Here is a 25,806-nt window from a genome sequence, read left to right as displayed (position 1 = left end):
TACATTAGGTTTTGAATTTTATTAACCCATTCATTGATAGACTGTCTGTTCAGCTAAAATTTTAGGTCTTTGCTTTAAAATGGAAGGTTTGAATTTTTCTGAGAAAACCTACGTTTTATCAATTCTTTTGTGTTTCTGAATCTCTTTTCATATGTAAAGATTCACTGAAATCAGCTGAGAAATGTGTTAAAATTTTTAAAGATTATTTATGATTTTTTTCAAGTTAAAAGTAATGAGTAGCTCTTTAGTAAGATTTACTGAAATCAGATGAGAAATATGTTAAAATTTTTAAAGATTAATTAAGGTTTTTTTTTTTCAAGTTAAAAATAATGAGTAGCTTTTTTGTAAGATTTACAGAAATCAGCTGAGAAATATGTTATAACTGTTACAGATCATTTATAACTTTTTTCAAGTTAAAAATAATGAGTAGTTTTTTAGTAAGATTTACTAAAATCTGCTGATAAATATGTTAAAATTTTTAAAGATCATTTACAATTTTCTTCGAGTAAAAAATAATGACTAGCTTCTTTGTAAAAAACATTTTTAGTAGCTAGAGTCTTCGACATCTCACTGTACCAGACATTTTACTACAATGACCATTAAGGGTTAATATTTATTGCAAGGTTGTGAGAACATACTATCATCAGTACAGTGATAAGTTAATTTTTTGACTAATACAAGTATCAGTTAATTTGAAAAAAATTAATTGAAAATAACACCATTTTATCCGAGCGTCTTTGCATATATGGGAACGAAAGGAGAAAAAGAAAGAGAGGGAGCAGTTTATTTTTATTTTCGTCTGGCAAGCGCTAAATGAAAATGGGTCGAGGCATCTGTGCTCATTTACGCCGCTTCTTTTTATTTCCTTTGCGAAGTGTTACTCCTTACAAAAGGCGCGACACTTCTCGACCGTGTATGATGACCCCACCATCCCTACATTACTACTTCTACAAATTCCCAAATTATTTCATTTCTTAATATTTCAATTTCAGAATCCCCATTTTCGGGTTCCTACCTATAACAGCCCTTGAATTTCCAAATTAAGTACACTGTATATCTTCTAACTTTAGACTCTAACATTTCAACGTTGCTAATAGTAAGTCTGTGAATCTCGAATTTCACAATTAACCTATAAATCAGAAAATTTCGAAAAATCCAAAATACGACAACCTTTGCATTTCTAAAATCTTGAGATCTCTAAATTTAAACATTTAAAAATTCTCAAATATCAGAGCCTCTAATTGTAAAAATTACTGTGTTTATAAATTTCGAATTTGACAAACTGCCACATTAAAAAGCTCCCAATTCCCAAACTCCTCAAACAAGTCCCTCAAACCTCGTTCCTTTACCCAAAATATTAAAATTAAAAATTTTTAATCTAAATTTAAACAGTTAAAAATTCTCAAATATCAGAGCCTCTAATTGTAAAAATTACTGTATATATAAATTGCACAAGTACACAAAGTGCCACCTTAAAAAGCTCCCAACTCCCAAAACTCTCAAACCTCATTCCCTTACCCAAAAATCATTAAGCAAGTTCCAAAGAAAATCGATCGCGATCGATTAAGAAGAAAAATCCTTCTGCCGGTAACGAGCAAAAAGGTAATCGCGGCAAAGACAAAAAAGGAGTGACAGAATGTTTCTGTTTGGAGAACGGTCTCGTTAATATTCGCAACGTTAGCGAGAGAGAACCGAACCTTCGTTCCTTAGTGGGCCAGGGTTTGGCGAAAAATTCGTCGGCTACGGTTTGGCCTTCGCGGCGGACAGAAAGAGAAAAAGAGAAAGAAGGGACAGGGAACGACGAAGGCCAAATACAACGAAAAGGAGAAAAAGGGAGAAAGAAAGGATGGAGGGGAGAAAGAGCCGCAGCATCGAGAAGGAAGGGAAAGAGTGAAAGAACAAAAGGAACGGACCGATCTCCTTAAGAGAAATGCGTGGGAATTGTACCATGTGGCCCGAGGACTGGTTCGCGAAATATCGCATTGCGAAACTACATATAAGTACTGAAGTTACGCGTATGAGTGTCGCGTATACTACGAATTGCTTCCCTTACCGAAAGTTGGCAAAATGACTATTTTCCTGGTTAATTTTTATTTTTTAATTTTTTTTAAATTTCAAATTTGGTATAGTTTCTTGTACTTTAATGTAGAGCGTATGTTAGCTAGGATCATTGATAGTCGATCATGTAATATAAGGACGATCTAAATCATAGAATGAATATCGTAGATACGGTTTTTTGATATCGTGCAGGAGCTCGTCTCGTAAATTTGAAGTTTGAAAATTTGGAAATGTGGGAAATCTAGAAAATGTAGTAATTTAGAAATTTGAGAACTTTGAGAATGTAGATATTTTCAAATTTGAAAAGTATGGAAACTTGGAAATTTGAGAATTTTGGAATTTTGAGAATTTGGAAAATTAGAGTATTTTGGAAATTTGAGAATATGGAAAAATGAGAGTGTGGGAAGTGGAATTTTGGAAATTTGAGAATTTGGAATTTTGAGAATTTGAAAAATTTGAGAATTTTGGAAACTTGAGAATATGGAAATTTGAGAGTGTAGGAAGTGGAATTTTGGAAATTTGAGAATTTGGAATTTTGAGAAATTAGAAATTTGAGAATTTTGGAAATTTGAGAATATGGAAATTTGAGAGTGTGGGAAGTGGAAATTTGGAAATTTGAGAATTTTGGAATTTTGAGAATATGGAAATTTGAGAGTGTGGGAAGTGGAAATTTGGAAATTTAAGAATTTTGGAAATTTGAGAATATGGAAATTTGAGACTGTGGGAAGTGGAAATTTGGAAATTTAAGAATTTTGGAAATTTGAGAATATGGAAATTTGAGACTGTGGGAAGTGGAAATTTGGAAATTTGAGAATTTTGAAAATTTGAAAATTTTACAATCTGAAAATTTGGGAAACTGAAAATTTGCAAATTGGAAAATACTCAAATTATAAAAACACTCCTACACATGTCCATACCCACAAAAATCCCATATATTAAATTAAATGAGAACCCACCACCAAACGGAAACGGAAATAAAGTAACTTCCACTCGAAATTGCCGGGTGTAATCGTCCGATCCATTAGGGTATAAAAGATCAGCTGATTATTCGCTAGGTAGACTTGAAAGAAGCAACCGTATAAAGGCGGACTAAAGCGGTCAGTGTCACACGGTTCGACTAAACGATTAAAGAGCACCGACGCGACGTATCGGGAGGGTCTTTAACGGCGTGGGATCGCACGTCGACTTTCGCGTGCTAAAATTAGTGGAATAAAACTCGCCGTTACAATTGATAAAAGTCGCCGCCACGATGTTGCGTAATGTTATAGGGGGTTCGTGCGAGCTTTCATTGGACGAAATTCACCTTTGGCAGATGAGAAACAGGTTACCGTTTCCGGTCCACGTGTTAACCTCGTCAGGAACGACGTCCTGTTAAGGATTCGACGTCGGTCACCAGCGTGACCGTATGTGACCATATGTGGCGGTCGTTTAATTATTTATTCCGGACTTAACGGTACTCTATGGCGATCCACGTTTTCGTGTTTTTGATTATTGTAAAATTCACTGAAAATCATTTGGATCATGGAATTGCAACTCACTCTTAACAATGTTATACGTGGCAATTACATATGTGACAATTCCACGGATTGGAATACATTATCTAGTAATTCGACGCATGGAGTTGCGGCGCGGGACAATTCCACAAGTAGAAATAGAACACGTGGCAATTCCACGGGTAGCAATTCCACGAGTAAGAATTCCACGAATAGCAATTCCGCGCGTTACAATTCCACGAATGGAAATCCCACAAATAGAAATTCCATGCGTCGCAATTCCACGAATGGAATTTCCACGCGTTGCAATTCCACGAATAGCAATTCTACTCGTTCTAATTCCACGCGTTGCAATTACACGAATATCAATTCCGCGCGTTACAATTCCGCGCGTGACAATTCCACGCGTGGCAATTCCACGCATTGCAATTCCACGCATTGCAATTCCACGCATTGCAATTCCACGAATAGCAATTCTACTCGTTCTAATTCCACGCGTTGCAATTACACGAATATCAATTCCGCGCGTGACAATTCCACGCGTAGCAATTCCAGGCGTTGCAATTCCACGCATTGCAATTCCACGAATAGCAATTCTACTCGTTCTAATTCCACGCGTTGCAATTCCACGAATATTAATTCCATGCGTGACAATTCCATGCGTAGCAATTCCAGGCGTGGCAATTCCACGAATGGGAATAGAATACGCAATAATTCCATTCGTCGCAATTCCGAACGTATCAATTCCGTATATAACAATTCTACGGGTGGTAAGAGAAGGCGCGACAATTCCATCCTTAAGAATTCCACGTTAAGTAATTTCATACGTCGGAATTGCAAACATATCAATCCCACATATGGTGATACAAATTTCAAGGTGTTATATTTACAGTGGTTAAATTATACATTAATAGAACTTGGGTATATATACAATTGTGTGTTATAATACGAAAATTCAGGTGTGTGCAATTAGAAATTTGAGTACTTCTCAAAATGTTCGGTTTTACTCAAAAATCGTAAAGAGTTTCTGTACCTAATATAAAGTTTTCATAACACGTTAACTGCCGCTGTATAACTAATGCTATGCCATAATAATTAAGATTAAAATAAAAAGGTATATAAGAAAAGAATGACTTCGACAATCAACGTGTTAATGACTTCCAAGATGCAAACTCTACTTCGATCAAAGGGGAATAATGATTGGACGAATGAAGTGCATCAGAGTGGTACAATCGAATAATACACCACTCCATACAATAAGCGCATGACTCTGAGATGTAAAAAGTACGGCGTAAGAACAACTTTATGTACGCATAGCACATTTTGCACTCGTGAAAATTTTCAGATTCGTGTTTCTCTTACGTGCATATGATACCGATTTCGAATTCACTCTGTTCATTGATTCGGTAAAAAAAAAGGATTCTCATCGAATATAGCACATGCACGTTCTCACCGCGTATCATCGATCGACGCTCTGAATCTAAGGGGTAAATCGAGCGGTACGATGACGAAAGCCAACAAAATGATGGTCTAGATGAGGATGATCAATTCTTCCTCCAGCACAGGTAATTTATTGGAGGAAGCGCTACTTGCATCAATGGTACTGTGAAAGCGTCTAAGACTACCAGAACTATTCTTCCAAACACAGAATCTATTTCTGTGAGTACTTCGTTTAAATATTTCAAATAAACAACTGAACAGTGAAAATTGAGAAGACTATAAGTTACATTTTTATATAACTGATTCTGTAAAAGAAATGTTTGAATGTGTGAATAAAAATCTTATCTACAGATAACATATTCATTGATTTTTAAAGTCTTAATGTAATGTGTAAATAAAGAACAGTCAGCAAACAATAAAGATACAGTCATAGATTTGAAAGCGACACTTTTCACTGTTCAAAATTGTATCCGCAGGTTTGATGAACGTAAGCCGGCGAAGAAGAAAAGCAAGACTCACCTTAGACAGCTTCTCGCCCTCGTGATGCGGCAGCAACGTCCTGAGCGATTGGAAACCGGCATTAATACTCTGCATACGACGTCGCTCGTTGCTGTTGGCGATTTCTCGCCGCATACGCTTCTCCTGCTCCATGTGGCTTCGCGGCGTCACGCGACCAACGTTGCTGGCTCCGTTACCGTTGCTCAAAGCAACGTTCTGACCAGCAACGCGCCGGGATACTGTGCCGTTGCTCTTCGATTGCTGTTGCTGTTGTTGCTCCTGAGAATCAGCGACCTCGGCGACCGTCACGCCCGTGGTCACCGAGCCCTCCTCTACCGTTCCAATATTTCTGAAACAAATCATATTTATTTTTACTACATTCATTACTTTGGTGCAATTTTTGTCTGCAATTTTTGTTGCAATTTTCTGTCTGCAATCTTTGTTGCAATTTTTTGTCTGCAATGTTTGTTGCAATTTTTGTCTGCAATGTTTGCTGCAATTTTTTGTCTGCAATGTTTGTTGCAATTTTTGTCTGCAATGTTTGTTGCAATTTTTGTCTGCAATGTTTGTTGCCATTTTTGTCTGAAATTTTTGTTGCAATTTTTTGTCTGGAATGTTTGTTGCAATTTTTTGTCTGCAATGTTTGTTGCAATTTTCTGTCTGCAGTCTTTGTTGCAATTTTTTGTCTGCAATGTTTGTTGCAATTTTCTGTCTGCAGTCTTTGTTGCAATTTTTTGTCTGCAATGTTTGTTGCAATTTTTGTCTGCAATGTTTGTTGCCATTTTTGTCTGAAATTTTTGTTGCAATTTTTTGTCTGCAATGATTGTTGCAATTTTTGTCTGCAATGTTTGTTGCAATTTTTGTCTGAAATTTTTGTTGCAATTTTTTGTCTACAATGTTTGTTGCAATTTTTTGTCTGCAATGTTTGCTGCAATTTTTTGTCTGCAATCTTTGTTGCAATTTTTTGTCTAAAATTTTTGATGCAATCTTTTGTCGTCCCTAATTATGCTAATGTCTAAATATTCATTGAAGTCCCTCATTTAATCAATTTCATATGATAGTTAATATTTTGTCAAACGTATTCTGAATTTCAATAGAGGTGGTTTTTAGAACATTTTTTTTTTTCCAAAACAAAATGAAAAATCTGCAAATTTGCCACAATGAAAATTGAACGTCTACAAATTCACAGACTTTGTAGATTGAACATCTACAAAACTTAGCAGATTGAAAAACTGTCTGCTACTGATACAATCCGCAAGTGCCACTTCTTTGCCATTATGAGAAAACACGAATATAAGAATCGAAACATTCGTACATAGATCGAATCCCCCAGCGAGCAATGGTAGATGTTTGAAAAGCATTTCAACGTAGCCATCAAAGAGAATCCCCGAAAATCAAAGCGACGAGATGGAAGAGACTGACACTCGTGTGGCCCTGTGTCGACGATGTCCACGTTTCGTCAGGGTTCCGCGTCGGCTCTAAATATTTGATTTACAAGCAGATACGAGAAGAGTAGAAAGCAACGCGGCCGGAAATATAAAAACGGCTGGCTGCCAGTCTGCATCCAAGGGCTTTTAAGGAAATTGAAAGCGTCGCGCTGTTTGTTTCAACGAAAACTACGGCGCTAGTAGCTCGGCTAAATGCGGTAGTGGTAGTGCGAAACTTATCGACGGTTAAATTCGCGGTCAATGAAGCGAGACATCATTGTCATTCTGCGGTTACTACTTCAAAGACCGACTGCACGCAACGCCAACGCGATACTATTTTCTCCCTTTTCGAATACGCTTTTAAACGCTCGTTGAACAGATGAATTTCATGGCCTTTTAATGGGGCAAGGTCGTATCTTTATAGCTTTCTTCAATTACTGATTCAAAAATTAGGGAAAATATTTCTCTAAGTAAAATAATAGAATGTTTGTTACATAATATAACAGTGTTCTTATGAATGCAAATATGGATATTAACATTGGTGGTCAACAATGATGTCTGATATCTATCAGAGAATAGAGAGAATGTTGTCTTTTAAAAATGTTGCACATCTACAATTTTGTGTCTCATTTGTAGTTGAGAGACTAATTCAATGTTAGAATATTTGTCTATTTGAAATTCAAGCATCTAACATACTTGGACATTTCACATTCGGTGTCTGTACATTCACATGTTCATATGTAGATTCACATGCAGTACTTCAACTAACATATGTACATATCAAATTAAGTATATTAAGTGTTCTGATGAATGCAAATACGGAGAAGTTATTGACATTGGTAGTCAACATTGATCTCTCTGATAGACTAGAATGAATGTCGTCGTTTCAAAATGTTTCACATCTACAATTTTATGTCTCATTTGTACTTGAGAGACTAATTCAATGTTAGAATATTTGTCTACTTGAAATTCAAGCATCTGAGTACTTGGACATTTGAAATTCGGTGTCTGTACATGCACATGTTCACATGTGATCCACATGTTATGATGTCCACATCCACATTCATATGTAGATTCACATGCAGTACTTCAACTAACATATGTACATATCAAATTATACTATGTTACATTAAATTAAGTAATAATATTAAACATGAAGAAGTGTTTCATCTTCTAGGTTATAGATTTTCTATGCATCATCCTAAACAATTTTTATCCAACACTCCTCTGGTGAAGTATCAACCTCTTGCACTATATGGATGAGTCTGACGCACTCCCAAATATGACAAATCTTACTCGATCTTACAAAATCTTAACTTTGAGTACACTTCAATCCAGTGTTAAAGTCCAGTGATTCGCACAGTCAAGATTAAAAAAGTGACATAACATTTCAACTTTCTCTGTCTGTTTTAATATTGTGATTAATTCTGACGCACCTGACAAGTCATATGATAAGGGGTTACCAAAACAAGTTTAACCCTAAATGAATTTTTCGTTCGTAAACGTAAGACGTATTGGGCAACAGCTGATCAAAAGGATAAGAACGCAAAGAGGATGGCAGAGCGTTTAAAGAAGATTATTAGTTAGCGAGAAAACGGTGTATCATTACGGCAGCAGACATAATGAACAGCTTAGAAAGAAAGGAATGTTTCGGTGTCGGAAACGGGGAAAGGAAAACGAAGAGATACGAGTGGTATTCTCGTTGGTAGGGAACATCTGGTAAAATTACAGACACGGAGGAGACTACGGGGGAAAAAGATAAAAGGAGAGAAAAGAGGGAAAAGATCGGGTTGTCGGGTGTGAGATGAATCAGCAGGGAAAGACCATGACCTTGTGCCCTGCTCTCTCAAGCATTCGTTCGCTGCGTGCCGATAATACAACCAGAATATGTTCATACGTGCACGAGATATACAACGATGCGAGTGTGCATGCATACGGAACGTATGAATGATTTTATGGAACTCGAAGAAATCGCTTTACGAAAATGGAACCGGGTTATTTATTGCTTCGTTATTCGTTCGTTTGATGTGTTCACGTGAGAAGATTTTTATTGCTTTTCGATGACAATTTTTGAAAGTCTGCAAGTTTATTTTTGGTAGGTTAGTTTTTGCAAATTTTATATATAGTGTGCTTTTGGCACGTGTACATTTTTATTGCTCGTGAATTTTGGGAAGTTTATTTTTAGTTCGTAGGTTATTCATCGGTTCGTACACCTTATAGTGTGTGTGTTTGATGAATTAGCATGTGAAGTAGTAAGTTTTTATTGCTTTCTGCAAATTTATTTTTAGTTGGCTGTTTATTAAGATTATTATTCATATATTTTATATGTGTGTGTGTAAGATAGCATATGAAGTAGTAAAAACTAGTAGGTTTGAATAGCTTTTGGATGTACAAGGTTGAATTGCTTTCAGATGTAAAGTTTTTCAAATTTATTTTTCTTTGGTATTTTTATTTATTTGTTCTTTTATTTGATATTTATTTTAATTTATTAAAGGCCTTTTATATTTGCAAATTTATTAATTTTTTCCTTCACTAGTACCCAAATATCGAAAATATTTCATTTGTAATTTTACAACTTAACAAATTGAGACTTTTGGGGTTTCAGAGATTTTGGAAATTTGAAAATGACTCGCTGTGAGCTTGATAAGTATTACATATGAAATTTTGATACGGTACGCGTAAAACCAGCGCCACCACTGGCCTAAGTGAACCATGGCCTCGAACTTTGACCCTTCGAGTGTTCTATAAGTTCACCGTGAACTTCAGACATTACGACCAATCAATCGAGAAATATTAATAATGAATTATGCTATGCATAAGAGAGAAAGTTTTTAATATATTTTGTCAAGTGTACCTGACAACTATTTGAGTAGTATATTTCCAAATTTATACTCGAATTTCTATTATAAATTTTTAGATATTAAAATTTTTTAATTCACAAAATTTCTGTTTTTTGATTCCTCAATTCCTGAATCTCAAATCTTCCAAATCCCTAAATTTTTAAATTACCAACTTCTCAATTCCCTAACCTTGATGTCCCTAAATTCTTAAATCTCTAAATTAGTAAATCCCTAAATATTCAAGTTTGCAAGTTTCTATATTTCTGATTTCTCAAAAATCTCCAAAACCTCAAAGTCCCTAAATATTCAAATATCCAAATCCCTGAATATTCAAGTTTCAAAGCTTCTACATTTCTAATTTCTCAAAAATCTCTAAACCCTCAAAGTCCCTAAATGTTCAAATCCCCAAATCCTTAAATCTGTAAGTCCCCAAGTTCTCAAATTACTAAATCTTCAAATCCCCAATCCGTAAATCCCAAAATTCCCAAATTACTAAATCTCCAAATCCCTAAATCCCTAAATCTTTAAATCCCCAAACTTCTAAATTCCCCATCTCCTAAATCCCTAAGCCCTTGAACCCCTAACTCCCCAAATCCTTAAATCACCAAATTCCCAACCCTCTAATTCCCCTATTTCCCTCCTCTCAAAACCCCCAAATCCTTCACCTCCCAAATTCCCAAATTTCCCAACATCCAAATGAAAAACTTCCCAAACTCCACCTAACCAAAATTTTGCCTCAAACCCCCATCACCAATTATGTACTGTCATCTCATGAAATTTCTTTAGACTTCCCTAACAGGACATCAGAAGCTACCCCTGTTACAACAACCAACAAGAGCAGAGGACTTCTTGCAGGATATGCAATAACAACACGTGGTGGTCCACGCAACAGAATTCCACATGGCATTCTCCCATCGAGTGGTTACATTAGATCAGCTGGTACGCCGACGGCTTGGATGGTTGGCTGCTGTGACGTCAGCTCGTTCGTTGAATACCCGCTGGGTTCACTCGGATCAGTCCCGTAGAAGTAGGTCGACTAAGTAGGTGGCTACCTTCCTTTTCATCGCGGACCTTCCACCGTATATATCGCTCTTTCAAACGGGGTAAACACGATCTTCTTCGCTCGCACGGTTAACGAGCGACCAAACATTTTCAACCTGTCTTCCGCCATCCCGCTACGAAATAGTACTAACGTGCTTTCGAAATTCCACCGAATTACGATGATACTTTCTATGATCTTTAGGTGTTTGCTGAAGGTAGATAAAGCTTGCGATGATCTGGTAGAACAGTAGAATGAAATAGTAGAGCAGCTGACTGGTAACTTGGAGAGCAAACCAGTAATGAGTTAATGTGATTGAACGGTGTGATTGAATAGTACAGTGATCTGGTTCGAAGCTATATAAACTCTCTAAACTTCAAATGGACATTTTATTTTGTAACAGAAGTAGCTTATTTCAGGAACTGATATCAACAAAACTTTTCAAACTCACACGAACTTGCAGTTCTACGATCAATTCGTATATCGTCAAAAACAAAGACTAATCGTCAAACATTCGACAATCGCACATTCGGAATATTTCCAAGGCATGCTACGATTTATTCATCGATTTCATACTTTTTCTTATCGGAATTTCGAATCACATAAAAGGCCAAAGTTCCCAATTCTCGAAACTTTCCTGAGTTTCGAGGATACTCAATAAAACATGTGATTATAAATACCGTATACAAAGTTTATTCATTTTGTTCAATGTCAAGAATGAAAATAACGCGGACAAAAATAATAGTTCGGACAAAAACCCTAGGAATGGTAAAAAAACGTAACACGTGTGCCGTGTGTATGCGACCCACGCTGAACTACAGATCGCTTGGAATTCTCATTCAAAAACGAAGGCATCTCAGTGCGATGTATACTACGTGTTTGCTAATCATTTTGTACTAACAAAAAATTGTAAGACGTGCTCGAAAAACAGGTTTATTCAACCTCTTGCCCTATGATTTATTTGTGAGATCAAAATCAATCACAGCTATAATATTAACTCTTTAAACTCCTGAAGTATAGCTCGATACATTTCTCTTGGATCTTATAAATAATTCAAATAAGTGAACTCGTTGAACATATATATTTTCATTGATTTACCACCTATAATAAATGAAAAACATTTACTCCACATGTTGCAATTTTAATGAGAACCCCTTTCTACTATATCGAGAAAGAGTTAAAACAAACAAAAAAAAGTTGTGATGTTATGTCTGCCACTATTACGCAATCCTCGACTATGCAAGTTATAATCGGACAAAGCGTATTAAAAATTCGAGTAAAATTGAGTACGAGTTAAAATAGTGTAATTGTAAAAATAAAAGTCGTACATGGTATATGAACGGAGTCTTAAAAAAAACGACACGGAGCGTTAATGGACTACGCGCGAAAAAGCGCGAGCAACGTGTCGCGCACGACGTAGACAAGGTGCGTACGCGTGCACGCACACACTGACAACCGCTGCCACGTCCGCGTTCCTATATATAGAGACGGCGGTGGTTAGGGCGTCGCGCACGCGCGTGCGCGTGTGTTAGTGGAGAGAGCCGCGAGAGAACAGGCAGATCGTGCGATTGTGTTGTCGACTGCGCGCCGCTCCGCTCTCGGTCAACTCGCGTGAGTCACCAACAGCTGATGGCTGGCGCCACTCAGCTGGTTGTTACCGGTGCCTTCGCACGAGCCTCGCTATCTCTGGCTGCCTATCAGCTGCGAGCACAACTAGGAAACGACCGGAAAGGACGTCTTGTCGAGCTTCTATAAAAAACCGAGCGTGAAAAAAAGAAGCCGGCCCGCTCGAACGGAATCAATGAACACGCGCGTACTCGAAACGAGGAGAACGCCTTTCGTTTTAGGGCTCCCTCTCGCTCCGCAGCGATCCAACCGATGGAACTACACGGTTCGATGCTGTCGTACGATAGAAAGGTCAAGGTTCATTCAAAAGTCAAGTAAATTCGCGTTTACAATTTAATTTCGACTTCATTCATCGCTCTCCATTTATTGTCATTCTTCGTATTCTTACGATACCTTTTGTGCCGTTGGAAGTATTGGAAATTTAATAGGATGTAGGAAATTTTAGAATTAAGTTCTCTAGTCCAACAATCGCACTTCCGTTGGATAAGGACTTCAGAGAGATAAGAGCCATTAGGGACCCTGAGTAAATAAGCACAATTTACAGACCCCCAAATTTCTGGACCACTAAAGTTTCAAACTGTAATTTCCTAACTACAAAACTTCAATTTCTAGTTCCTCAAAACTCTTCATTCTTCAATATCCAAAAAATGTCTGAAAAATTCCGATTTCTGAATTTTAGAATTTGTCAAACATCCAAATTTAAAAAATCCCTAACTCTTAATATTTAAATACGTAAATCCTTAAAATCTCCTAATTTTCGAATCTGCAAATGCTCTAATTTTTCTAAATTCCCCCAAAAATCTATAAGTGCAACTAAAACGAATATACGTGAAACGAAGTGTCGAGGCTCGAGATGTTTTCGAGTCACCCTGTGTACGAACTCAAGGCCAAGTTTGGGTAGAACAGGGGAGCTGCATATCATTCTTCAAACGGTCGTGAACGAGTCTGTGTGGAGTGGTGTGCTCACGTGCGGCGGGTTCGTGTGAGTAAGATGGTTTACATTGGGGTTTGAACACCCTAGTCAGCCGAGCCACCTCGGAAAACCTCTCCCTACAAAAGGGAAGCCTATCAGACGCACTGCGGAAACCTATCTTCCCTTTTCTTCCTTTCACTCTACTTCCTGTACCGTGTGCAACGCTCCTCTCCGCTAACTTTTATTCTCTCCTGCCGGCTTTAAAACGGGATTTTCGTGGCGTGCGAAAACTTCACGACGAATTAAGGGACAATTAAACTTCTGGAACGATTGAATAATGGCTCGTTTAGGTGTAAACGAATTTGTTACGCAACGCTTGAAAATTTAAACGCGGTTATTGTTAGCTTATGGATTTACGGGGTCGCTGTGACCTTCGTAATAGAGTCTTTATAATAGGAAGGTCGATGGTGCTGACATTTTCAAATGGAAAATTTGTACTTTTGGAAATTTGATATTTGAGAAATTTTAGTTTTAAAGATTTCATATGTGAACATTTTTACTTTTCAAAATTGAAAATTTTTGGATTTGAAAATATTTAACTTCTCAAAGATCCTAAATATTCAATTTTCCAAATTTCGCAAAGATCACAAATATTCAAATCTATAAATTTTGCAATTCTAGAGTTTCTAAAGACATAACATTCAAATTTTCGAACAGCCCTATTTTCAGATTCCTAGATCCCCAAATTCCATGGATACTAAATTTCTCTAGATCCCCAAATTCCCCAGGCTCCCAAATTCCCTAGATCCCAAATCCCACACGTTCCAAATTTCCTAGATCCCAAATCCCTCGCGTCCCAAATTCCACATATCTGAAATCCCACGCGTCCCAAATTCCCTAGATCCCGAATTCCATGCGTTCCGAATTCCCTAGATCCCGAATCCCACGCGTTCCAAATTCCCTAGATCCCGAATCCCACGCGTCCCAAATTCCCTAGATCCCGAATACCACGCGTCCCTAATTCCACACATCCCAAATCCCACGCGTTCCAAATTCCCTAGATCCCGAATCCCACGCGTCCCAAATTCCCTAGATCCCAATTCCCACGCGTCCCTAATTCCACACATCCCAAATTCCACACATTCCAAATCCCACGTGTCCCTAATTCTACACATCCCAAATCCCACGCGTTCCAAATTCCCTAGATCCCGAATCCCACGCGTCCCAAATTCCCTAGATCCCAATTCCCACGCGTCCCTAATTCCACACATCCCCAATTTCACACATTCCAAATCCCACGTGTCCCTAATTCTACACATCCCACGCGTCCCAAATTCCCTAGATCCCGAATCCCACGCGTCCCAAATTCCCTAGATCCCAAATCCCACGCGTCCCTAATTCCACACATCCCAAATCCCACACGTCCCAAATTCCACACATCCCAAATCCCACGCGTCCCAAATTCCCTAGATCCCAAATTCCCTAGACCTCAAATACCCTATATTCTAAATTCCCTATACCCCAAATTCCCCGGATACTAAATTCCCTAGATCTCCACATTCCGAAACCCCCCCAAATTCCAAATTCCAACGTCCACAAACCTCGAAATCACCACATCCCCAAATTCCCATATCTGCAAATAAAACCCCAAAGTCCCCAAATCCCTTTTCCCCCAAATCCCCAACCCATCCTCAAACGGCCCTCAACAAATCAGGGATCCTAAATACTAATGAAACTGAATTTGTTGTCTAATTCGAAGTTAACAAAAGGGTTGATCGCGAGGAGATGGCGGTATTAAGAAACGGACAGATAGAGAGATCGGATTACAGAGGCGGGGGTGAAAGAAAGGAAGGAGGGAAAAGACGGAGAGCAATTTCGCGGATGTCTGCCAGTAAGGATGCCTGCTGTCGCGTTAGCTCACACACGGGATGGAATGAAGAACGAGGATGGGAATGAGATTGAGAACGGCCAGGCATATATTTAGCTGTATGACGTAAGGCACAGGCCATCGGGCGCCACGTCGGGGTCTCTACGTGCCTCTTCTCTTGTCTCTTCTCGTACAACACTCGTCTCGTCTGCTCTCGTCTCTTCTCTTTTCTTCTCCTCTCTTCCTTTACTCCGAAACCACGGTTTATTATCCGCTTCGATTCATTCCCAACTTTTATTATTCGCGGAACAAGTATTTTGTACAACGTTTTATGGATTTCGAATATCGTAATAAATAATTGAAATGATCTTTTATTTCGAATACTTTGATGTCACTGATTCTTTTTATTAGTCGTTGCAATTACTATGTAGTTGCTGATGCAACTAATCGATTTTTGTTACACCTGATTTTTATTGCGTTTCGTTATAATGGCTTTTTATTAGATTTCGTTATAACTGATTTCCATTATATCATAATTGCTTTTTAACGTAACTAATTATAATCGATTTTCATTGTACCCGATTATAGCTGATTTGTATTAGGTTTCGTTATAACTGACTTTCATAATACCTGATTATAATTAATTTTAATTAGATTTCATTGCAACTTTCCGTTATACTTGATAACTGGTTTTTAACTAATTAATATTAGTTTTCGTGGATTATAACTGCAATTATGCTCCATTTTTATTATAACTACAACTAATTTTTACTGTAATCTTCAAAATGAAATGTAAAAGCATAATAATTTGAAATAAGATGCTATTTATTTCTCGAACGGTGTCCAAGTTCGACGCTGAAGACTCGAATTGAAAGTCAAACATTTCTCGGAAAGTCTTTCTTCGGAGAAAAGAGACATTTTCACGTGGAACACCTGAATCTCGCTTTGGAAATGGAGGTAGGATACTGTGAAGGTCAGGGAACAAAGGAACACCGGGTGCGCAATATTTCTATGCCTACGAAAACCCAGGTAGTTGCAATTCGAAGGGCCAAGGTCCTTTGTTAACTATCTCTGACCGGTGAGAAAACACGGAAACGGGCTTAAACTAACTCGAAAAACGCCCAAGATACAGTCCGCTCTAAAAAGATCTATTCGAGACTTTCTCATAGCCATTTTACAACTACGAATTGAACTTCAGCAGCAAAGGTAACACAATGAATTCTTTAAAAAAATGAATCATTGAATTATTTTTAAAATAGATTTCATTTATCAATTTTGAAGATTACTTTTTCTTTGCAAAAATGAACATGTATATTATAAGAGATAGAAAATAATTATTATTGTCAAGTAGTTTAAATATATGTGTGTAAATTATGTATAAATTTTTTAAACGTCCGAAATGAAAAAATTGAAAAAAAATATACGATAAAACCGTTTGGTCAGAAGTCGAAGAATTTAAGAAAAAGAAGAGAATGATTTTTAATTGAATGAAATAATATGAGAAAATCGTGTAGGTTATGAATCAAGTAAAAAGTAAACGGAATAAATAAAAGAGAAGCAGAGCGATTTTTAATTTCATATCCCGCGTTATCCTTGTATATATGTGTAGAGCGTAAAATAAATTTGATTATAAAATTTGAACAGTCGCGAGATTAAAGTTATCTGCAACTTGTTCAAACATCGTGCACGTGTTATTAAATACGAGTCATCCGGCGAGATTAAAAATTTGATGTTAATATAAAAATGAAGCGTAATCTTGAAGGACCCGTAAAGACTCGAAAAGAAGAAAGAGCGTTCACAGACAGGGCCATTATTGCCGTCTGAGGATGGTCCCTTCGATTTTATCCGTGAGTAATACTCGCACACGCGTGCGTGTGTACACGTATGTAAGATGAGTTTCGCGGTGCACAGTGAGTATGTGGAGCGTAAGAGGTCAACAGAGAAACCATTGTTGTCTGCTGGCAGACTCCAGAACTGGAAGGCGTTTCGAGTCTGTACAGGCCATTTTCGCGGTTCACCTATCTACCGTGGCGAAGATAAAAAATCAAAAGGATTCTGTACCTGAAGGCTGACGCTATCGCCGAGTGCAAATAATTCTTATATGCGTTACGGGCTAAGTGTAAAGCACGGTAACGCGTGTTAGCGATAGTTTATCGAACAAATATTTTATATATTCTTTTTTCTAGATATCCTAAGTTCCCTAGAAAGCAATATCCACGAGTATGTTCATTGAAGTATTTATAGATATTAATCGTGGATGTTCGTGGATTTTAATATTCTCATATTTAAATGTTTATTCAAATAGATATGTCGGATTATTCCTAGATTCAAATATAGTAGCAGGTCGGAATGTACTTCTATATCATTAAATCATAATGTTCTTGGATATTAATATCCCTAGATACCAATATGTATCGACGTCAATATCCTCAGTAATTAATATTCTTAAACAGTTATGTCTCTAAGCCTCAATATTGCTAACTACCTATTTTCTTCTAAAAACCTGTATTCATTATATTCTAACGATGCAGACAGAAATATTACTGGACTACTAGTACAAAGATAAATGTCTCTAGATCCTACTATTAACAGATCCCAGTGTCCCTAGATCACGATCTATAAGTACCAATGTCCCTAGACATCAATCTCATTCAAATAAATATCCCTTGATTCCAATATTTTTAGGTGCTTAAGTCACTAAATTAAAACATCCCTAAACACCTATAGTATCTAACCTTAAATCCCAATATCACTAGATGAAAAAATACCACATTTATTTATACCCAAGACAGCCAGATCACTAGATACCGATGTCCCTAGATATCAGTATCTGTGTACGGCACTATACATGTCAATATCCCCAGAAACCAATATTCTAATATTATGGACACCAATATCCCTAGAAAATGTCATTGATAGATTTTAACATTTCTAGATTATAATATCCCTACATAACAATATCTTTAGGTTTCTAACGACGAATATCCTTAGATTTTAATATTCTTGGGTCGTCAACAATATCCCTAGATACCAATATAGATTTCTAGCAACTAATATCCCTAAATCCTAATATCCTTGGGTGTTAAACAGCTAATGAGCCTAGATTTTGAAATGTTAGTGTTTTCAACAACTAATATCCCTAGATCTTGAAATCTTAGTGTCCTCAGCAACTAATATCCCTAGATCTTGAAATTTTGGTGCCTTCAATAACTAATATCTTTAGATCTTGAAATCTTAGTGTCCTCAGCAACTAATATCCCTAGCTCTTGAAATCCTAGTATTTTCAACAACTAATATCCCTATACCTTGAAATCCTAATATCTTCCACAACTAATATCCCTAGACCTTGAAATCCTAGTGTCTTCCGCAACTAATATCCCTAGATCTTGAAATCCTAATATCCTCCACAACTAATATCCCTAGATCCTGAAATTTGCATGACTTCCACAACTAATATCCCTAGAATCCAAGATCCGTAGAACCCAAGATCGATGCAACCGAGAATCCCTGTATATCTGTATTCCTATATTCCTAGTAATTTATTAACGCGAACAAGCATTTTATTCTTAAACATAGTCTGGTTTACGCGCGTTGCGTCTCGGGCTTTACGTAAATTGCATCAACTTTGTCGGGAAATGCGAGCATCGTGTAGGAATCATTAGCAACGGACTTAACCCTTGGCCGCAAGTACGCCTGGTAACGAGATTTGAAAATATACAGTTCCAGCAAGTGTTAAGTCCATTCCTAGACGATGCCAACCAAGTGCCGAGATTTTGCGGTACAATGACGTGACACCGCAATGTGTCATCGTGGTTCTTTCCCTGCGGAAATTATTTAACTCGAAAATGAAGTTCCAGTTCACGCCTACAAGTTCCTGTATTCCCAACAGAACCTTATTTCATCTTATTTTTTATATTCAATCGAGAGTTATCAAATTAAGAGACGATTAATCTACGATTGGTATCGAAATAAATTCAGCGAAAATAAAAATAGCAGACGTAATCGAACCTTAAATCGACAAATGAATTAATTGCTGCACAAAGAATTTCTTTTTTAAAGATTATAAATTAAGTGGCGTTACGAAAAAGCGTTAAGTGCAAGCGCACTTATTCACGGAGATTAAAGTTGGTTACAAACGCGATACGCGATCCAAGCTCCCTCCTCGCTGTGACGCGTATGTACACATAGGTGCACGCACACGTATAAAAAGGCAAGTACGCACGATATGGTGCAACTACGTTGACCGTGGTCAGGATTGGTTCGACCGATTTATTAAGTCGTGCAAACGCGCTTTGGAAAAAAGAGTACCATCACAGTCAAGCGAGTTTTATTCTTCAGCGGTTGATAAACGATGTGGTGATAATAACCAAGGCGTACACGCACACCGACAAAGAAAAGGCTGACGTAAATACCGAAAGAAAATCGATAAGGGCATCGAGCGACAGTAATTTTATCTGGGTGCAACGCGTCGTAGGAAAAAACTAGACGACGAAACCTCTTTTACTCGCTTTTCTTTTCCCTCTTTGACTACGGTCTCGAATTCGGGGATATCGAAAAACTGAAACGGAACGAAAAGAATTCGCGAGCTGTAATCTCGGAGAAAAACGAGGAATGGACTTTGGATCGCGTGTACGTACGAACACCAGCAGAACCTGCGCGATGCATTGAATTTTCGTTACAACGACACCATTCCGTTACGTAAGAATTTTAATACCTACATTTCGCACGAACGAGAAGATTACCCCGCGTGGTCCGTGAACTCGTGAACCGATCGAAGTAAAATAAATAAATAAAAAAGTACGCGTGTTCGAGAAAAATTCTTAAAATGGTAGCCGGTCGGTGATGAGTCACGCGGGCGGTTAGATTAAATTGTATAAAAATAAACACGCGGAATATTACTAAACGCCCGGTTAGCCAAATGAATCGGGTATCAAGGATTTTTGGAGGACGTTTTTTCGCAATTATTTCAATTTAATATTGGACGATGCTACAACGGTACGTGCGTTTAACGTCGCATGCAAAAGTCGATAAACCATCAGAGAAAAATTTATCAGAATCGGCCAAGTATCAATTACGTAATACAGATTACGTAATAAAAGAACGTTTAATCAGCTGATATGGTGAGTCGCGTGATGAGAGGATAAACACGTATCAGATGTTCTTTCTCCCAACAAATGAGTAATCCTTTCTACTTTGCGAAAAGAAAATAAACCGTCTACGTTAAATAAAACTAGGAATATAGGGACATACTAATATTACTATAACGGAGTACATGGATCTACAGATATACAGATTTAAAAATAATAAAATCCAGGAGCACTGGAAGTTACAAATATTGAGTTCTAGGTGTAGATTTCTAGGGACACTAAATTCTAGGAATATTACAGTTTGGAGAAATTTACATCTACAAACATTCAACTAATATTGAGTTCTAGGAACACTTGTTCCTTCTACTGAATTTTAAATATATTAAAATAGAACATTCATATCTAGAAATAATCTAGGGACACTAATACTGAAGGATACCAACATCTAATTAAGAGATACATATCTTGTACAAGATAATAGTGTAATAACCTAGAAATATAAAGATCCATAAACTTGAAAAAATCTCGTTATGTCTCATACTTATAAAATAGATTTTGTACTGAATTAACGTAGCTTAATATGAAATAATTAAATTCATGAATAAATAAAAAGAAATAGCGAACGTAAGGTATGCCGCGTGCATTAACGTAATCATTTACGCTTGATACCTCCAACGAGACCTTACAGCCTGTGAAATCGTTCGCGTACGTTATTTTCTTATTATTTCATTCAACTTTCTATGGCGTACACTGTTCAGCGTTCGTTACACCATGTTTGGAATACGTTAGCTACACGGCGAGGTTATCGCGTAACGAAATCAACAGAAATCACGGCGTGTGGGTCGACGACGCACGGTGGCTCGGGAAGTGGTGAATTTTCACGAACGTAAATCGAATCGCTCGTAAACGATAGATCGAAGCTCCGCGCAAGTGAACGTAACGCGGCGCGGTGATGAGCGTATGTAAACAAGAAGTCGCGCCGAAGCGGCATGCTTCGAGCTATTTATAGAGACCCATTATTGTGCAACAAACTTGTGGCTTTATGTAACGCATATAGAGTATACCCTGGCGGCTCTGGTCTGTCGGTCACTCGGCCGTACACAAAGGAACTCGCTATCCTCGTCCTTTCGTTTTTTTTTCCTTTTTTTTACACAGCCAAAGAGAGGACTGAAAATTGCCCCGTTATACGGCTACGAACGTAAACAATAATCGAGCCAAGTAATTCCGGGAACAAGGAAAAAAGAAACACTCTCGAACGCTCAAATACATGGTTGTCGTTTTTTATTTCGCGAACGTAACCACCCCGTGGAACGCGTACACGTATGCTCGAGTCCCGTACATGCATTCCAAACCTGTTTAGACAACGCGCGATAACATTCCAAGAAACGATTAATCGTGACTTCGTTTACCGCCAGAGTCCTCGCAAAGAACCGGTTATGATTTATTCTGAACCATAGAAATTCCATCGTCCAAAAATATCCAGGTGCAAATTTAACCCTATTACGAAACGGGTAAACGTAATTTTCGTATTAACCGCGAGAGAATATTATATTTGAAAACAATTGGCCGGGCATGCCTCCCGCGCCATGCTTGTTTGGGCGTGAACGCGTGGTGAGTACGAATTCGATTCGCCGCCGTTACGCGAATTTACGCGGACGTCGCGATAAAGAAACGAAAACGGAACTAGACGAGAGAGAGAAAAAGAAAAATTTTTCAAAGCGGACGACGGTAATGGAATTCGTAATGGAATCGCTCGATGCGGAAAACGAAGGCTATCGTGCCGGCCGGCCGGCCGGCTTCGCGACAGCTGGCTATCGAGACTACCAGGATTTTGTTTGCATCGTGCACGCGCGTTTTACATCCGTGTCACGATTGCCAATACCACCGCAACGTCGACGACAAAGACGGCGGTGGCAACGACATCGGCTAACGCGACGGCGAGCAAAAAGAGGAGGTGATGGACGTCGTTACGCTCGCAATCGGCGTGACTCGATAAGGAGGACGAGCACGCCTTCCTTTGCCGATAAATTCGTGTCATCTCGCTCGCGAAGCTAACACCGTGTATTTCGAGTCACGAAATGACGTGGCGCGTCAAACCGCGCTATTCCGTACGAGGACGCATGGCCGTGCCGGTTAAAATATTTTATTCGATCGAGAAAAAGAACTTACCCGCACAGGTTAGTTTCCTGTTCCTCGGTGGTTTCAACGATTTCCTCGAGCAAAATTCGATCCTCGCCACCAAACACTGACATATCTCGTTAGTCCGCAGCACCGAGAATCCCGCCGCGCGATTCCACGCGTCCCAGCAGCCGTCGTCGTCGCGGCAGCGAAAAAGACGACGGGCTTCTCGCACACTGCACCGAACAAAAAAAACGACGCGCACACCTTCGCGCCTTTCTTGGCCGCGTATTTCCTCGAAACTCGCGATGAATTTTTTTTTTTAATACGGCGATGACACGCACCCGAGATTCGTCCACGGGACAACCACTCCGCGCGGCGCACACACAACGCCCGAACGCGTTTTGTAATGGCGATGTTTGGCGGGAAACAGCTGAGGGCCCCCACAGCGTACCACGAATCACTCCGCCGCCGGCTTCAGGACCGTCGCTATCTAAGGTCCCTTTGGAACCCTCTCGCGCGCACGATTCAGACAAATTTTCTCAAATTTTTCACACTAACTATTTCATCCGATTCGTAACACGATTTATCTTCGTTGCGTATAATCGTACGTTTCAAACACTTTCGACGAATCATAGATGTTCGTTCGATGCAATTATCGTTTAGGAAAATTCTCGAAAATTCACCGTGATAATTACACGAATATCCTCGTGAAACGATGCTACGTTTCAAATTAATCGTTTAACGATCGCGTGCACGTCGTTGAAACCATCACGTGGCCACATGCTTTATTCGCGATGCTTTATACAGTAACACTCGCGCACGACACGATGTTGATAGAATCACACGTACAAATACGGTTGATTAATAAAATTCGTTGTCTCGTCTTTGAATTCCGATGAAACACGATAACTGTATCGTTAGCGGGTACGAAGATGTACGAAGGCTCACGGCGTTGAACGATCGAGAAGCATGTTCGAGGCACTCGCGTTTGAGTTTAGTGAACGCGGTTAGGGTGAACGCTACATCGTACTCTGCCCTGGACAATGACTCTCTTTGGACCAATCCTACACCAGCTCATCTTCGGTTTCGCGTTCGGTTTGCACAGTTTCCCGCAGGTAGTTGCACTCGGGCTGCCCGTTGCCTCGCAACAGATCACTGGTATACTTAACCGTTTCCTCGGCGAGCTATTGTTAGAAATATTTAACGCGTTTAGAAGGGACTACTTTCACGTCGCGTAGGTTTACGCTAGAGGAATGGTGCGGCCGCGCGGGAAACATCTGCCAGCTGGCAGAGGCCCCGCCCATAGAATACGCCAGTCTCCCCCACTTCCCCCACCTGCGCCACTCTATACCCGACGTATACACGTTTAAACATCTGTGTATCCATGACCACGCGCACATACACGCAACAACCTTTTATCCTGCTCCTTCTTACCGCTCTACGTTCGTTGTAGGGTACGACTACACTGAATCGAACGAACGCGAACGAGCTCGAGCAAAACGTGTGTTCGTTGGCTGCCGTAGACTGCAAACGACGCTCGCTCAGCGCCGGCCAAATATGCGGGCGATAGCTAAGGGCGCCACTTCGCGACGGCGCCACAACCATCAAATTCTTATTATTTAAATAACATAATTCCAAGCATGATATTTTTGTAATACAAAAGAAATACAAATTTAGAAATTTGAGGATTCGATAATTTGACAAGAAAATTTAACAATCTTAGGATTTGGAAATTCAAAAATTTGAAGAGCTAAGAATACAGAAATTTGAAGATTTAAAGATGAGAACCTTTAGGCTTTTAAAACGTTGAAAATTTAGTAATTTGATCACTGAAAAATCTAGAAATTTGAGGGTTCGAAAAGTTTAAAGATTAAGCAATTTAAGAATTCGAACTTTTGGAAATTTGGTTGTTTCATTTCCCCAGCGTTTGTAGTTTCATTAAAAATATTAAGAACAGGTGCCAAAAATAATTTTGCACGATATATTTATTGGTGAAGCCGGCCCTACATTTACTATACGACAGAACGCCAGAGAACTCGACGAACATGGACGAGCATTTTCCAGTGCTCGTTCGCGCTCGTTCAGCCTAGTGAAGATAGCACCCTCATGCGACACGAAAATTGGCATTAAAAATTCACTATTTCCCTGTAGATACGATACGTCCTAATTGCGTTATCCTGCATATTCCCGAAGGATGTACTATCAGACAAAAGATAAAAAGTATGTATGGACAACGAAAGCTAAAGTACCGTGTTCCTCGTTAATTTTTCGTTTTTGACGTATCATGATTCTAAACGATCTTATTAAATGTATTCGTTTAGAAATCGATCGATGCGGCGAGTAAACATAAAAAAATAAACACGTAATCGTAGTAAATAATAAAATTACGATATCGTGCCTCACAGTTATTTGTTGTAACAGTTTTTGATAGTTTTAAAATAATGTTTTAAATACCGAAATACTTTTGAACGTTGTACTTGATTTATACACTATAATTTATATGGATTCTTAGTGAAATAGGCTTGAATTTTTCCGTAGAAATCACGAGCTCTTATTTGAATCGATAAATTGTGAAAAGTCGTACAGCTACTGCCATCTGATGGTCAAGAACGGCGGATCGGCAACCGAAATACAAACACTCAAAATGATTTAATGTAAACAATGTACTTCCATCATTATTTGCAAATTTTTTTTTACAATATATGTGAAAAACATTTATTTGAATTGTTTTAATCTTTACTTCTATAAAAGAAACATACGAGTGACGAACTTACAAATAAAAAAAGAGAAGAAATAGGCATTCTCACTTCCAAACCTAGTATTATCGATAAATACTGTTGTTGATTATTTGCGGCATATTTTGTATATTCCGTTACAATGCAAGCTAAAAAAATAACATTTAGAGACTGTATTCATAGTTATTACTTTGTATTGGTAATATATTACACCGTAAAAAATGAAAACTGCATATAATTATAGACGAGAAGAGATAACTATGAATACATGTCGCACTCAATTAAATAAATGAAAAAATTGATATCTCTTATTCTTTCTCGTATTTACGATTGATTCGTTAATCTGACAAACGCTTATTTTTTAACCTAAATTTTAAACTCACAAATTTAAAACACAATCCTTTTCTCAAATCTTAAACACGTTTAACGTATGGAAAAGTATAATCAAGAAATACTTTTGCTAGTGCCTTACAAAATAGCTACATAATCAGCATTTCTTGGCTGATCGTAATACTTTCCCTTAAAAAAAAAAAAAGAAAAAAAAATAAAGAATTGTACAAGTCATCTAAAGTATGATTTCTTAAAAAAATTAAAATTTTTATATTGAATTTCATATTATGTTAAATTTTACATTGGACGTTATTTTATTTTCAACTTAAAAA

The 25,806-nt window shown here is 38.1% G+C and overlaps 1 protein-coding gene and 1 long non-coding RNA gene across 3 annotated transcripts in view; one reads left to right on the top strand and one right to left on the bottom strand.

Annotated features, from left to right (window-relative positions):
- crp (transcription factor cropped) overlaps window positions 1–23,592 on the bottom strand; it is a 178,499-nt gene extending 154,907 nt beyond the window's left edge. The window contains exons 1-2 of one of the 2 annotated variants that reach the window (XM_076532754.1): window positions 22,458–23,592; window positions 5,511–5,838 (exon numbers count right to left, since the gene is read on the bottom strand). In XM_076532754.1, coding sequence (XP_076388869.1) covers window positions 5,511–5,838; window positions 22,458–22,540 — 411 coding nt within the window. In that variant the 5' untranslated portion in view covers window positions 22,541–23,592. The remainder of the gene's footprint in view (window positions 1–5,510; window positions 5,839–22,457) is intronic. The other variant, XM_003703181.3, reaches the window with a different exon arrangement.
- A 226-nt stretch (window positions 23,593–23,818) lies between these two features.
- LOC143264626 (uncharacterized) lies at window positions 23,819–25,704 on the top strand. Its single transcript, XR_013038439.1, has 2 exons — window positions 23,819–24,629; window positions 24,948–25,704. It is a non-coding gene; the product is annotated as an uncharacterized LOC143264626 (long non-coding RNA).
- Window positions 25,705–25,806: the final 102 nt, after the last annotated feature.

This window comes from Megachile rotundata, chromosome 6, assembly GCF_050947335.1.
Source record: "Megachile rotundata isolate GNS110a chromosome 6, iyMegRotu1, whole genome shotgun sequence".
Taxonomy (NCBI): domain Eukaryota; kingdom Metazoa; phylum Arthropoda; class Insecta; order Hymenoptera; family Megachilidae; genus Megachile; species Megachile rotundata.
The sequence above is the reverse complement of the archived record's forward strand: the minus strand, read 5'-3'. Positions and strand labels throughout refer to the sequence as shown.